This window comes from Aplysia californica, unplaced genomic scaffold (genome assembly GCF_000002075.1).
Source record: "Aplysia californica isolate F4 #8 unplaced genomic scaffold, AplCal3.0 scaffold00953, whole genome shotgun sequence".
NCBI lineage: Eukaryota > Metazoa > Mollusca > Gastropoda > Aplysiida > Aplysiidae > Aplysia > Aplysia californica.
Genome location: NW_004798223.1, coordinates 121,070 through 137,361, shown reverse-complemented (window position 1 = coordinate 137,361; position 16,292 = coordinate 121,070). Strand labels below are relative to the sequence as shown.

Here is a 16,292-nt window from a genome sequence, read left to right as displayed (position 1 = left end):
TGAAATAATTATCCAGGGACAACATTAACAATAAGTTTCTACATGTAGCAATTAACAACACAAGCAATTGAACACTTGAACTTGAAACAAAACTGGTAAAACAAATGCATCGAAGTGCAGTCTAGTGAAACCAGGTGTTCGTCCCTTTTTGGGCATGTGGAGTTATTGGCATCATCTTAAAGCTTGTGCATTTGTCTATCTTTCGATGAAAAATTACCCATCTATTTTGAACAAAAGTCTTCTAGATATTTCATAATAATAGATAATAGATAGCATTTGTATAGCGCATATCCCCGCTCAACAGCAGGCTCTAGAAGATTAGAGACGTTTACAAGAATAAGTAAATTTAAGTAACGATATTGTTTACGTGGTTTTGCCATGTAAATTTGTTGTCGATTGTAAGACCAAGATATTTGTATGGATCAGTGATTTCAATTGTTTCTTGTTCAATTACGAATGGTGGGATTGTTGGTTTTTCTCTTCTAAAATAAAAAATCATTTCCTTTGTTTTTGAGAGGTTCACTTTTAGAAAATCTGAATGGCACCATTTAAAAAACCTACATATTTCTTCGAAATACTCTTTTTCATCAAGGTTTATTAATCCAATAATAGCAGAGTCATCTGTAAACTTAATTAAGCGTGTTGTTTTACATAATTATAATATACTTCTATGATCGTTGGTATATTTATACCCAGCGCACACTTGCGACCGGATAAATTGGTTCGAGTCGAGGCCAGCCCGATTTTCCTTCATGGTCGTGCCAAAAGCTATCATTAAGACATAATACGACCGATTTGACGAGCCACTTTGATTTTGGTCAAGGTCGAATTTATTTGAGTTCGGACGTAATGTGCAATGATCTGATGGTCGCTTTTGGTAGAGTGTACTGGGAACACAGAATTCTACACTCACTGAGTGTAGAATTCTGTGACTGGGAATACAGAACAGCAAATCCATCAACAGGCAGACACGACACGAACGTGGTGGTGGTTTGGGGGGGGGGGGGGGGGCTGCACAGAAGGCATTGAACATTCTACGGAGAAAAGATTGCATCAACGTGTGAGATGGAGCGTGTGAGTGACACCACAATTTTTTTTAAGGAGGAGGGGGGGGGGGAGAGTTCTGTGCAATAGTTGGTGTTTGCTTGTTTGTTTGAGTGAAGAGAAGCACATCGACACAATAATGATCATTTAGTGCTGGGAAAAAGTAAGACAGACAGAAACTTCAGAAGGGAAAGTTAAGAAGTAGGACCACAATGCAATAGTTGGAGCATGGAACATGCGCTATATAATTGCAAGTATTATTATTACTGTTATTGCATGTGCATGTATTATTATACATGTAGTTTAATAGAATAAATAGCGATAGAACCAATGGATAAAATAGTTACTTTAACGACCATTTACCAAATAACTTAAGCCCCCCCCCCAAACCCCCCCCCCCAAAAAAACCCCTCCAAAACAAACAAACAAACAAACAAATGCCATATCGTCAACAGCGATTTTTAAAAAAAATGCATATAGAACATCAGGATAAGCGAACAAGAACACCTACATTGTTCCCAGTACTCAGTGCGACGTTTAATATAAGACCAAAAGCAACAACAGATAATGTAAGAATTCAGCTCACAACCCCAGTCACCTTAGGCATCATGTTAGCCCCCCCCCCCCCCCCCCCCGCCCTTAACACATCTTTCCACATTTTTTGTAAAATTCATGCCAAGCGGATGTTCTTTCTTTTTTTCTTTTTGAGGGGTGATACATACATATATATACACACACACAAACAAACATATACACAATATATAAACAAACATTATATAAATTTTTTATAAAAGTATATTATGTATTTTATATAATATATCTATATTACACATAAATATATTATATAATATATATTACACACTATGTATATAAACAAATATATATATATATATATACCCTACACTAGCGTGATTAAATCTTACAGTAAAGCCCACAGTAGCCATGCATGCAAGCACGAAATGACAAAAAAAAAGGATAGAATGTAGTCACACACTGTTCACCAGTTCTTGACCCTAAAAGCAAACACCCACTGTTTTCTTTCTTCAGTGCGTGCTGTCCGACCCAACGCAAACATTCATTATTCCTTCTTGCCTGGCTGTGCACCCTGCGACAGTACAGTACAGTGTTCAACCTCCTCTTACTCCTAGGCCTACCCAAGTATCTTTGCTCATACTACCCCGTCCCTCGCAGCGCAACGACGTGGCATTTGGGCAATTCCATGTGACCTGTGTCACAATACTGAATTACACGTACATGTACTTTTACTTTTAAATACATGACCAAAGTGTCTTGGATACCTATCGGGTTTTCTTTTTTCTTCTCTTTCATTTTTTTTCGGGGTTTTTTTGTTGCTGTTTGTTTGTTGTTGTTTTTTTTGTTTTTTTGGGGGGGTTGGGGGGGGGTCTTTTTCGTATTAGTAAAGAGTTTACGGAATTTGAAACACAATTAGGTCATATAACTATAAGTGCCGAAGATTAGAGACGTTTACAAGAATAAGTAAATTTAAGGAAAAGAGACCACACCAGAGTGCCTCCGCCAACCACCAACCAATCTATCGCTTAACCTAAAGCATGTTACAAGTTAAAATCTTCAAGGAGGTTGCCTCTAACAAACTAGGGGGGGAAATGGGCTTCAGCAAAGTCAAATGTGTCACGACGCTGTAGAATCAGGCGCTAGTCATTTTTGGGCATGGAGTTATTGGCATCATCTTAAAGCTTGTGCATTTGTCTTGATCTAGAAGAAAAAAAACACCTGTGCATCTTGAATGAAAATCTAGATATTTGCGATTGAAGGAGTTTGAGGTCGCCTTGTTTCAGAGGTAAAATTAACGAGAAAACAGCAGCCCAAATTTGGAGATTTGGTAAGCTTGAGAGACCCTGGAAACTTACGATTTACCTTTTGTTGTGCAGTGAATCAATACTTTTCAGTAAAATCCACAGAGAAATGAGTTTTGAAATGAACATAAAAGGTGTTAGGCAAAAACCAGGAATTTGATTAAAAATGATCAAACGAGCGGGAAAATGTCGGTTTCTTCGATTTCACTATATCAACGAGCGTCTGATTTCACAACGATGTCTAGCAAATGTTTAAAACTTTTTTTTTTTTCACAGCAGGTAACCAGCTCCGCGTTACGTGTGTAACTGTAGCGTTCACTTTCCGTGGAATGGCCTATTTTCTCAGTGCACAAGCTACACACTACAGGTCGGTCTACAAACCAAATTGAAACTCCGTTTCCTCTGCCACGACACTTAACGTATAATCAGCAAGCATAGCATTTGCACAAGGTCGTATGCTCTGTTAAAGGGAAAGCTAGCAGAAACGACGGCACTTCTACACACACACACGCACACACACACACACACACACACACACACACACACACACACACACACACACACACACACACACACACGCACATACACACACACACACACACACACACACACACACACACACACGTACAGACACATAAAAAGCGACCGAAAAGAAAAGATTAAGGACAAGAACGAGATTTAGCCTTAGTACGAGATTTACGGCACTTGCAACACAAATAGGTCATATGAACGCGGAAGATTAGAGATGTTACATGAGAGTAACATAAACGAAGGAGGAGAGATAAAAAAAGACCAATGTTCGATAGGAAATAAGGAGCAGCCCACACCAGAGCACCCGCCAACCATCCACACACAAGAACGAGAGAGGTTAAAGCAGCCGTATGACAATTGATAATTTCAAACAAAACCTGAGGTCTTTAATTAGAACAGACTATATGTAAGGAAAGTAGTTAAGACCCAAGAACTTTCAAAATGGGTAAAAGGGTAAAGAAAAATGTTCTGTAACACATACATACTAAGTTATATACCCATAAACATTTCCATTCAATCTTAAAAGACATCGGTCTATTCCCTACTTCGTTGCAGCATGTTCTTGTAGAAAATAAGCAAACATTAGCATTTTCATCATTTTTCTAAAAAAGTAGTTTTCAAGCTTCAAGCATGTATTTCCTATCCAATTTTCAGAAAAGAATGAAAATTAATTCCCATGAAAAATTGGACTGAATTCTGAATAGGTGAGAAACTTCTTTCCTTCAAAGGATTACCACCAGCATCTATTAAGTAGACCAGCTACTGCAATGGCGCAAATTCAGCATCTAGGCAGTAGACATGCCGACTTCTAAGACTGAATTATTTTGGCTTGCAGCACATTTCTTAATTTTTACATGGAGGTACCGAGAGTAAAAAAACGTAAAGTACTGCAAGTATGCTCTCAAATTCACAAACTGGAAGTATATCAAAATTGTAGTCAATTCCCAAAATGTAGGGGTATGGATATTTCGAAAAAGAAAGGGGGTAAAATCTTATCAAATGTCAAGGTGAATGAACGTACCAATATGAGTCCGCACAGAAATTACTAAAATAAGATCGATAAAATTTAACAAAGTCACGCACTATACATAAAAGTGTTTATGTCACAAACAGCCACTTGGCCACAGCACAGATCCCTATAAAACTATACAAGTACACAGAAATTTGAGCCGATAGTCTACAAAAATCCTCCTATTACAATATTGTTGGTCATTTCTTTGAGGAAGAAAACAGATCTTTCCTTTGATGGAACGTTATAGTATTAGTATTAGTAGAAATTTTACGGCGCTCGCAACTGCATAAGGTCATATGAGCGCCAAGGGGTGGATGCCAACAGAGAAGTCCTTACAGGGAATCAGACTTACTCTGCTCACCTCTCTAGCTTCAACAGCACAAAGTCTGCTTCGACTATCAAGGCACCCCGGAAATAGTAGGTCACAAGAGTGTGACAAACATACAGAGGAGAAGTAGAGGAAAATGACAATAGTAAGGATTGGGAAAGTAAAAGCAGCAGTTCCCTGTTGTAGATCAGGCACATTTTGGACGGGGCAATTAATAATCCCCCCCATTTAAATTTTTCCTGTGCATGAATGAAAAATCCCCCCCCTTTGGGAATGGCCTAAAGACACTTCAGTCAGTGGCACCGCCTCAGGGGGTGGGAATGTTCTTAAAAATATCACCTTTGAAATAATGATAAGTAAACGCATAAAAATAGGGGGGGGGGGGGGGGGGGGCGCAAAACAAAGCAAAACAAAACTAAAAACAAAAATCAAAGCTTCATTATTTTTTTTAAAATTGAACAATTGAAATTCTGACAGTACAGACAAATCAATTAATTAAATCAGAGTTTCATCATAAAAAGTTTTAATGAGAGAAAAAGTTCCGTTTTCAAAGAAGGGAAACAACAACAACAAGTCATACAATACCTCTGATTCAGTGTCATCATTGTCAATGGTGAAAGCTTTGAAGAAACTGGAACACGGGCCTCCAGCCACATAGCTCACAAGACCCGAGATGCAGAGAACCAGCAGAAGCGCTCCATGTACGGGACATCGCGCCATAGCTGGTACCACGGAACTGTCAAGTGACGCGCTGGTCGCCGGGGGTTCACATACGGAGACAGGATATCCCGATTACTGCATCCACTGTCCGTATTTCATCGATCCCTGGAGGGGTAACAAAATAAATACTATACAGACCAAGGTTACACATTTTTAGTGCGACAGATTGTAGCTTTGATGCATGGTGGAGACAAGATTTTGATTTGACAGCAATTGGCTTATTTAGCTTGTACATGCTTTGAGTAAAAAGGAAATGCACGCGCACACACACACACACACAAGCGCGCACGCAAGCACACACACACACCTAGACGTATACGACACACACACACACACACACACACACACACACACACACACACACACACACACGACGCGCGCGCGCGTCTGTTGTTCCAAACGGCACCGGCGGCTCCAAGCACATCGACTCCTCGAGAGCCGCAAGCCAGTTGACGCGATACGATGACGTCACCAACTGATAACGCGAGGTCATTCTAAGGTAACGTGAGAGAAACGGGTGGAAAGAGAGGCCAGGGACAGTGGGAAAGGAGAGGCGGTGGTCTGGACAAGCGGGCGATGAAATCTACGCGGTCCATAATGCACTTTCGCTAAACGGCTCTAAAAAATTATGTCATTATTTTTACGGGGTTTATCTATTCATTTATGTTATAAATCCTAACTTTTTAATTATCATCATTATTTATTTAGACAGACAGACAGACAGACAGACAGACAGACCGGGGGGGGGGGGGGTGGAGTCAGAGAAAAGAGACCACGACGGGGGACAGGGCTGGCTGGCACTGTGATCAGTTATAGCACTGCCTACAAAATTAGAAAAAGTATTTTATATACGCAAAACACCAATCCAGTTCCCAAATTTCCTCGAGAGTTTCAGAGTGGTATACGAGACACGACTAAAAGATATTTCCTGTCACTGGAGGCAAAAAATCAACATTGAGAGGTACAAAGACAAGAAACAAGCTAGCCCTACCATAATAAAAGGAGAAATCGGATAAATCAAGTCACCAAAACCCCCCTGCTCAACTGCAAATCACTGAAGAAAAAAACAAAAAAAACTGGCGGGTACTTTGACGGTTTCTCCCATATGTCAGTGAGACAGTTAATAAAAGAGCCCAAAGGCAATAGTTTAGCGAGATTGATCACCTCCAGGCGCATGTCTGTCTTAACTATCAATACAATTATACAGCAGGGAACAATGAAATGAAAAAAATGGAAAACAACAAGGGGACTGGATACCCCGCCCAAATCCGTACAAAATCATATTGTGAATACATACTTGATATAAAAAAAAAAATTTTTTTAAACAAACAACAAACAACGACAATAGCAACAACAACCCCCCTCCCCCCATAAAAAACCCAAACAACTCCCCTCCAACAAAAACAAAACAAACAAAAAAACACTGTAAATGCCAGGTACAGCAATCTGTAAGCCTACATAGCAGCAATGGTAATTTTCCTTTCATTGGTTGCAAAAAAATAATAAAAAGGTAGCACATTCTGTTTTCAGGACCTTCAAGAGGTTTTTACCGATATTTGCTTACAGTTTCATCCCTCCCTTCCCTACAAAATACCTTAAGCGAACAAAACTAAACTAAAAAAAACGATACCCACCCCCTCCCCATAAATTAATAAATGAATAAGTATTTTTTTAAACCTCAGTCTCTCTAAAGTTTGAAGTCTCACAAACATATCTACTGTTAAAATACATGTATATACATATTATATAGATAAGAAGGACACACGTCCAACGACGGATTTGTATTTGGGGAGGGATTTTTAAGCCAGCTTTCAGGCAGGCATACAGCTAGCATTAAACTGACATATTTATCACTGTTTACGTTAGAGATAACAACATTTGGAACAGGAGCACGTACTTTGTGAGTGCTGTGCGAGGACCTTGGTGTATCTAAAAAAACAAAACAAACAAACTAAATTATACCGCCATAAGGTCCTAACAGCAGTAGTAAATTAAAGCAAATCAAATCATTCCTTCCACCACACAAAACTCCCTCCCCCCCCCCCTCCAGCCTTCCTCTTTTCCCACCTTTTTCATTAATTTGTTGTTGAATAAATCATCTTAATTAAAATTACTTTGCCCACTGCTGGGTATACTCTTCATCTATTATTTTCCTTCTTTTAATTTAATTGTTCTCTGCTCTAGGTGGCGTGCCATAAATCAATTATTACGACCGTCATGACAACAACGCTCACACCTAAATAATTGAAACGCAAGAAATTCATAACAATCCTGTTCTTTTAGGGCTGAATCAGCTCAAGCCTGAGGAATCAGCACACTGGAAATTAATCAACGAGAAATATCTGATTATTCCATTCTGATTCTGAGTGTGCAGCAATCTGGCCTCGCCGCAGAGCACAAAAAACAATCGTTGATAGTATCCGCTTGGGGATTGAAATCTTGAAACTTTACACCTGGAATGCTGATATCAATAGAGTAGTATGGGGTAAAACAAAACCACGTGGAACCAGAGAACGGCTAAAATTCAGCATAATTAATAATCCAATGTTGTAACAGTAGTAAAGAGTTGAAATAATTATCCAGGGACAACATTAACAATAAGTTTCTACATGTAGCAATTAACAACACAAGCAATTGAACACTTGAACTTGAAACAAAACTGGTAAAACAAATGCATCGAAGTGCAGTCTAGTGAAACCAGGTGTTCGTCCCTTTTTAGGCATGTGGAGTCATTGATATCATCTTACAGCTTGTTCATTTTTCTATCTTTCGATGAAAAATTACCCATCTATTTTGAACAAAAGTCTTCTAGATATTTCATAATAATAGATAATAGATAGCATTTGTATAGCGCATATCCCCGCTCAACAGCAGGCTCTATGCGCATTACACTATATTATTACCCCAGCAGACCATAGAACACTCCGAAACATTCTCAGCTTCCCGGGAAGCATACAGTGCAAGCAGCTGATTAAGCGCTCAAACACTAACAAACTGACAAGATCTTTCGCTGTCTATAGCCGGGTACCCATTCCTACCTGGGTGAAGTGAGGAAAATTCGTGTAAAGTGCCTTTCCCAAGGACACAACAACGTCAGGCCCTTGACGAGATTCGAACCCACGACCTTACGATGGCGAGTCCGAGAGTCTAACCACTAGGCCACCGACAAAGATTCAAGAAGGTGGGGTTGCCTGGTTTCAGAGGTAAAATTAACTAGAAAATAGCCACCAAAGCTTTGGATTTCTTTAGCTTGAAAGTCCTTAGGATTTGAAAATGTACCTTTTTATGCCTTTAATCAACGTTACTTTTTTAAAAATCCCCCCCCCCCAAAAAATGCAAATGGACGTAAAATGTTTTGAGCCAAAAACAAAAATTTGATAAAAATTACCAAACCGGTGGAAAAATGCTAGTATCTTTGATTTCATTCATTATAATTTTGACGAGCGCTTAATTTCACCACCATGCCTCACAAAAGTTTTCCCACGTGGATGTAGCCACCCATTGGTAATATCTCTTGAAGATGGACTATTAATGATTAAGCACTCAACAGAATGCATCCTTTCAAATCAGACAAGATGCAGAGAGGAAAGCAACACATAAAAGCATAAAAATTAGGAAACTGTACATCAAATGACTAGATAAAAAGGGGCATGCATTTGGATAAATGTATGCTTTAGTCATGGCCTCTATTAATGTTTATCTAATAAGGGCTACACCTATTTTGATATGTCAGATAATAATGTGTAGAAGTAGTCAAGTACCTTTTAATGCGATTCCCGAAAAAGAAAAAGGCTAAAATGACAAAACTTTTTAATTTAAAAAAAAAAAAAAAAAAGCTAATATAAGGAGAATTTTTAGTCTTATTTATTTTTTAGTATCTGATGAGGACAAAAGGATTCGATAAAGATTGAAAATATGCATAATAAAATAAACACTATAAACCACCCCAAAATGGACTGAAACACAAGGATCCCTTAAAACTAATTTTAAAAGAATAAAAACTAAGGTGATTGAGATGCTTCCGTTTTGTTGAGAAAGAACTCTTGAGATGCTCACTATAAGGAAAATTCAAAAGGGGCTATACAGCGGGGCGATGAAAGTTTTATTTCCTCCCTAGTGATGATGATAATAATATTATGGTTCTGGAGCAAACAGTGAGAAACTTTCAGTCAAAGGAGAATTTTACACTTCTGGCGGACAACACTGTTTTCAATAGTATTTGGAAAAAATTACAGAGCATAAGAACCTAAATTGCCCCATGCTTTGAATCAGGTTTTGCAGGGAAAAAAATCACTAAATAGCACCCCTTCTCCTATCCATCGACAACTAAAATTTATTGTATTATACCCTTTGGAGTGCCATGATAAAAAAAAATGCACTCAAACATATTTAAGTACCTTGGTTAAATTAAAAGAGAAATGGTATTTGGACATATTTTGCAGATGTCATTTCAGGGAGGGTACAAATTAAATTCAAACAATCAAATCCTGGAATACCGACCCCACTACCAACTTCCAACCTGGCATGCAGACTTATATGTCTCAGAAACCACTGGATCAAACCATTCACATTTTGGTTTTAGGAGTCCTTTATATTACTGGTCACTTGAGCACTAATTAAACAACTAGAGCGAAAGAAACTCTCTCTCACTCAGCCCTTCATTTGCTCCCTTGATTCAAGCAATGAGTTCTATCATGTGCACAGGTGCTTTTGACTCTGAGTGTGTGCTGGAATGTGTGTGCGTACATTGGCTCACAGGTGAATCTTGCATAGGAGAGTGTCAACAAAGACAGAGGAGAACAGGCGCAAAATTGGGCTTGTGAGTGAGTGGGGGGGGGGAGAATAAGAAAGTGGGAGAAAAAGGGCAAGGAATCCACTGTCGCCAGAGGGTAAAAAAAAAAGAACAAAGATGGTGAAAGCGGGAGTTTTTTTATACTGGTATGATATGGGTTTAACTTCCACACCAGTGCACTGTCTGGTCGTTTTTACGAGTAAAACATAGGATCTCTGGGATCTTCATGAACTCGGAAAGAAAGACATTACAAGCAAATATTTTTAGTTGGGTCATTAACAGGGTTGGGTTGATTTAAATCAGTTGATTTTTTTTATTTAAATCAACTTGATTTTTTAAATAAAAATCAGTGATTTAAATCACTTTTTTTAAAAATAATTTTTATTCGGTTTTTACACATTTCAACATTCAGAATTCCTTTCCTTGGTTTCATAAAACAGATATAAGGTTCAGTAGACTAATATAATCATGCTTAAAAGTCTGATTTCCCCCCTTTCACTGTAAAATAATACAGTATTCAATTTACTTTTTTTTCCATAATTGAAACCAGAGCTGGGTTGATTTAAATCAGTTGATTTTTTAAAAATTTTAATCAATTTGATTTTAAAAATAAAAATCAGTGATTTAAATCACTTTTCAAAAAAATGTATTCAGTTTTTTCATATTTATACTTTCAGAATTCCATTCCTTGGTTTTATTTTAAACGGATATAAGGTTTAGTAGACTAATATAATCATGCTTAAAAGTCTGCTTTCCCCCCTGTCACTGTAAAATAATACAGTTCTCAATTTACTTTTTTTTCATAATTGAAAACCAGGGTTGGGTTGATTTAAATAGGGTCGATTTAAATCAGTTGATTTTTAAAAATTTAAATCAACTTGATTTTAAAAATAAAATTCAGTGATTTAAATCACTTTATTAAAAAATGTTTTCTGTTTTTACATCTTTAAACATTCAGAATTCCTTTCCTGGGTTTTATAAAACAGATATAAGGTTTAGTAGACTAAAATTGCTTAAAATTGTTCTTCACCCCCGTCACTGTAAGTAGTAAAATAATACAGTATTCAATTTACTTTTTTTTCATAATTGAAATTAGCATTTTCTTTTTCTTTTGAGACAAACACAAGTGCGTGCTCACACACACACTGTAATAAAAATAAGATGCAAGTTTATCTATGCATAATTACCCCCCCTTCCTTTTAACTGACATTTTCTTCATTTTTTGTCTGTAGCCATAATTCACTGATAGCAGATTAAGGCTTTCTAAATTTGCAGTTGTTTAAATTGATCATTAGTTAAAATAAAGACAATGCATTTTGCACTAAAAGAACATACTTTTAAACACCAAAAATCCCAAACTGTGTCGACATTTTTTTTTTAATAAAAAAAATCTGATTTAAATTTAAAAAATCTGATTTAAATTTTAAAAATCGATTTTTTTTATTTTTATCCAAAAAATCACCAACCCTGGTCATTAAGTTAAGTCCTAATAAATATTTTCACCTATTTTGTAGGCATAACTTTTTATTAAAGTATTTCTATGGCATTGATGCCTACGTACCCTTTTTTTTTTTGGCTCATAATCCTTCAAGTCCTTTAAAATCACATTACTGTGTGGATTTTAATTTTACTGAAAAACGTGGACTACAGGGACACAAATTTTTAATATTTAGTTGCCAAGGACAATCAAGCAATAATAGTCTTCAAACTTTGGTGGCCATTTTGTCACTAGTTCAACCACTGAAACTAGGTGCCCCTGAACTACTTCAATCCCAAGTTTCTCCACTTCTTTTAAAGTTTTTTCAAGATAGATGAGTTTTTTTTCACATCAGCGGATAATCCGCTGACAGGGGAACCTATCATTGTCACCGTGTCAGCAGATAATCCAAGTCTGACCATTTTAAACGTGTTTATTTGCTAAACTTGCGGTCTAAGGCAACCCATATACATATATATCATTGGAAAGCAGTTTCTATCCAAAATAGCGAGCTCCAGGCGACGTGCTTTGATGCGGACTGAAGAAACTTTGGAAGTGTTTATGGATGATCGCAGAGATGAGGAGTTACATTTAGAGTGAAAAGAAGAAAGTTCAGATGACAGAGATGATGAATCTGTACCAGTGGTGGGTAGTTTTACCTGACCCCAAAGTCCTGTCAAATTTTTGTTTGCTTTTGAGGGCAACTATAGTGATCTTGCAGCCTTGATAAAGGTAAAACTGGTATTGTGAGAATGTACGATTGATTAGTTTAGAGACAAATAGAGAAACTGTACTTTTTAGTGGTGTATGTGTGTGATTTTTGTACAGTTGATAGGAAAAAAACGGTGACGTGGTAAAAAAGGGCAAAAAAGTGCGCCATAGGGTATCGAGAAAGGGAAAGTGGGTGCAGCTTCAAAGAGTTAAGATGATATCAATGACAAAACATGACCAAAAATTGATGAGCACCTGATTCTACCACGTCGTGACACATTGACACTTTCTTTAATTAAGGGTTAGGGCTCAGAGTTGGGGTAGGGGGTAGCTGTAAGGGGCTTAGCATGGGTGCAGGAGTAAGACACTAATCATTGGGGTAAAAAATAGATTATCCCCGTTATTCCTGACCTACAGGGTAAGTGACTTTAAAAAATTTTTTAATAAAAATTTTAAAAATCGATTTTTAAAATCTAAATCAGATTGTTTTTATTTAAATCGAAATTTTTTTTATTTTTATGTCGACAGTTTGGGATTTTTAGTGGCTAAAAGTATGTTCTTTTAGTGCAAAATGCATTGTCTTAATTTATTTTAACTAATGATTAATTTAAGCAACAGCAAAAGAAAGCCTTAATCTGCTATATCAGTGAATTATTCATGGCTACAGACAAAAATGAAGAAAATGTCAGTCTAAAAGGAAGAGGGGAGGGGTGGGGGGGGGGGGGGGGTAATTATACATAGTTAAACTTGCATTTTATTACAGTATGTGTGTGCGCGCGCTTGTGTTTGTCTAAAAGAAAAAGAAAATGCTAATTTCAATTATGAAAAAAAAGTAAATTGAATACTGTATTACGTGTTTCTTTTCAAAACCTTCAACCTCAAACAACTCAATGGGTAATTTCAACATAAATAATCTAAATTGTTGGTTATTGTAATACTGTTAAAATTGTATGAAAGTGATTTACTTTCACAATTCCTTCAGTTGCCATTTTGTTCCTTGCAATAATATCAGAATTATTATTTTTGTTACATTGTCACTTTTGTGATTTATTTGTTAATGTTTTTATTCTCATTAGTAACAACTGATTTGATCTGACATTCAATAAATTATTATATTTACAGTTAGTTAATAAATCTAGACGTTTCCTTAGTCTGTGTGTGAGTGTGTGTGTGTGCGTGAGTGTGTGTGTGTGTGTGTGTGTGTGTGTGTGTGTGTGTGTGTGTGTGTGTGTGTGTGTGTGTGTGTGTGTGTGTGTGTGTGTGTGTGTGTGTGTGTGTGTGTGTGTGTGTGTGTGTGTGCGTGCTTGTGTTTGTCTTTTAAAAATTTTAATGCTAATTTCAATTATATTATGAAATAAAAGTAAATTGACTACTGATTAAATCACTGATTTTTATTTTAAAAATCAAGTTGATCTAAATAAAAAAAATTAACTGATTTAAATCGACCCGATTTAAATCAACCCAACTGTGATTTCAATTATGAAAATAAAGTAAATTGAATACCTACTGTATTATTTTGCAGTGACAGCGGGGAAAGCAGCTTTTAAGCAAGATCATAGTCTACTAAACCTTATATCTGTTTTATAAAACCAGGAAAAAAATTCTGAATGTTTAAATGTAAAAACTGAATAAAAATAAATTTCTTTAAAGTGATTTAAATCACTGATTTTTATTTAAACAATCAAGTTGATTTAAATTGAAAAAATCAACTGATTTAAATCGACCTGATTTAAATCAACCCAACCCTGCTGACCTAATTGGTAAGACAAATTAACTAAAGAGTTCAGTGTTAAAATTTGGGATATAATAATAATACTGAAATTTTGTATCCAAAGTTATTCTAAAAAAACATTTTCTTTTTTAGATGAACAGCCTATATAGCCTAGTCAAGTTGCGTACTGATGGGTGCCCATTGACACATTTGGTTCGGTTGTGTAAGCAGAGCTTGCCACATGAGGGCGCAGAGCGACCATCGTGGCACAAAAGCCGATCGCCTGACTCGCAGCCTAAAAAACAACACGCGTTTGTTTTCAGGCCGCGAAACAGGCGATCGCGGATCGATTTGTCAATTCCCCCAATGGGCACTGGACATTAAGCCTGCTGAACACTCAGCCTTAGGTATAGGTCTTGAACTTGAGGTGTGTGTGTGTGTGTGTGTGTGTGTGTGTGTGTGTGTGTGTGTGGAAGGAGGGGGGGGGGGGGGGTGATTTCGCGAAACTTGAAAATGAAAACTACCAGAAAAAACAGTCAGTCAAACAATTCATCACACAAACAGACACACATGACTTGTAGATCTATAGCCTACACTTTCAATATAAAAAATTATAATTATATTATATACTCGCACTTACTAGATCTACTTGCATATATAGAACAATTGTTGCAGTTAATATTTTTTAACAGATAATTATAGAACAGTTTTTATAGTTAGGGCTATCTAAGTCCAAGGTTTTGACGCCAAAGTAGTAAAAATGTCGGTGCTTTTTCGGTCATTCCCACCCCCACCCCCCCTCAATTATTATTCCCCTATTTTCCTGTTAAAAAGGAATAAATCGAGCTAAAACTGTACTGATATTGGCCTAGATCGAATATTTGAAGAGGTTTCAACTATGAATCTCCTTTAATACTAGATCTATACAAATACACGAATGAAAACTACTTACGCTTCTTTGTAACAGTAATTAAATGGCATGGAAAATGGTTTACTTTCCAACTTGGCAATAGGCCTATTTGTTATCATCAAAGAATGGTTGGCCAAGTTTACTCCCACTTCCGACCAAAACAACAATGGTGACAGTTTGGACGACAGTCTATTTCCCAGACGTAGTGTTTAATTATGTAATTTTGATATATATATTTAATTATTATATCGATAACCTTGAACAAGATCTAGTATTTTTACCTAGATCTACAACTAAAAAATACTAAATCCAGCTCAATTCTGCTAATTTTGAATAAAATAGGCCAAAATAAGAGGGGTGGGAACTACAGAAAAAGTGCCAAAATGTCTGTAGACTATGCCTGTGTTTGGGTCCATGTGGTGTGACCGTGAACAGTGAATGTGAAGGCAAAGGGCCTACAGCCTATTCTATTGCATGTGGTGACTAAAAGGCCTCCTTCAAGGTATTTTTTTTTAAAGGCCTACCCTCCCGTCTCACACTTAGTACCAGTTGTCCATTTTCTACTAAATATTGATGCACTGAACACTAGATCTCAAATATCTATTTCATTTCCGTCGCAAATTAATAGTTGTTGAAATATTTGATTGTTCCTATAATTGAGATAGACACATGCTTTGGACCAATCGGGGGTTCCTGGTGGGCCTGCCCCCCGGGAGTAAAAGAAAATCTGGGTGCTTACAGGGTGCATTCCCCTGTTTTAACCCATAATTTGATATTTTACAGATTTTAAATTTTCTTGAAAATAATTGATTTGCAACAGTTTGAGTGGTTTTATTATGTGTGATCTGCAGCAAACAGTAGGAAAGTTTGACCCCAGAAGTAGTGCATCACTGTGTGGGAGTGAAAGTAAAAATGTACCTACTTCAATATAAACGCCCTTTACTTTTAAGGAACAATTAGTACAGAGGTTGGTAGGCCTACAACAAATTCCCACGATTTTGTAGTTTCGTTCGTTTAACTTAGTTTAAGTCCGAAGCTGAACTCCAGAAACCCTGAATTGTCAGGTAATCATTGAGGAAAAAATCAAAATTTAAGCAAACAATGGCCCTTTTTCAGCAGTTCCCACCCCCAATTATTATTCACCGGTTTGGGCCCCAAGAGTCAAGAGTATGGGGGTTTCAGGGGGGCTAGCCCCCTTGACCTAATTTTATATGGAGGGGG

General features: G+C 37.0%; 1 protein-coding gene across 1 annotated transcript in view; it reads right to left on the bottom strand.

Annotated features, from left to right (window-relative positions):
- The window catches only part of LOC101849802, a 48,957-nt gene that overhangs the window by 31,432 nt on the left and 1,233 nt on the right, over positions 1–16,292 (bottom strand). Inside the window, exon 2 of the mRNA XM_005110839.3 lies at positions 5,336–5,575. Within this exon, the coding sequence (XP_005110896.1) occupies positions 5,336–5,470 (135 nt within the window). The 5' untranslated portion in view covers positions 5,471–5,575. The remainder of the gene's footprint in view (positions 1–5,335; positions 5,576–16,292) is intronic.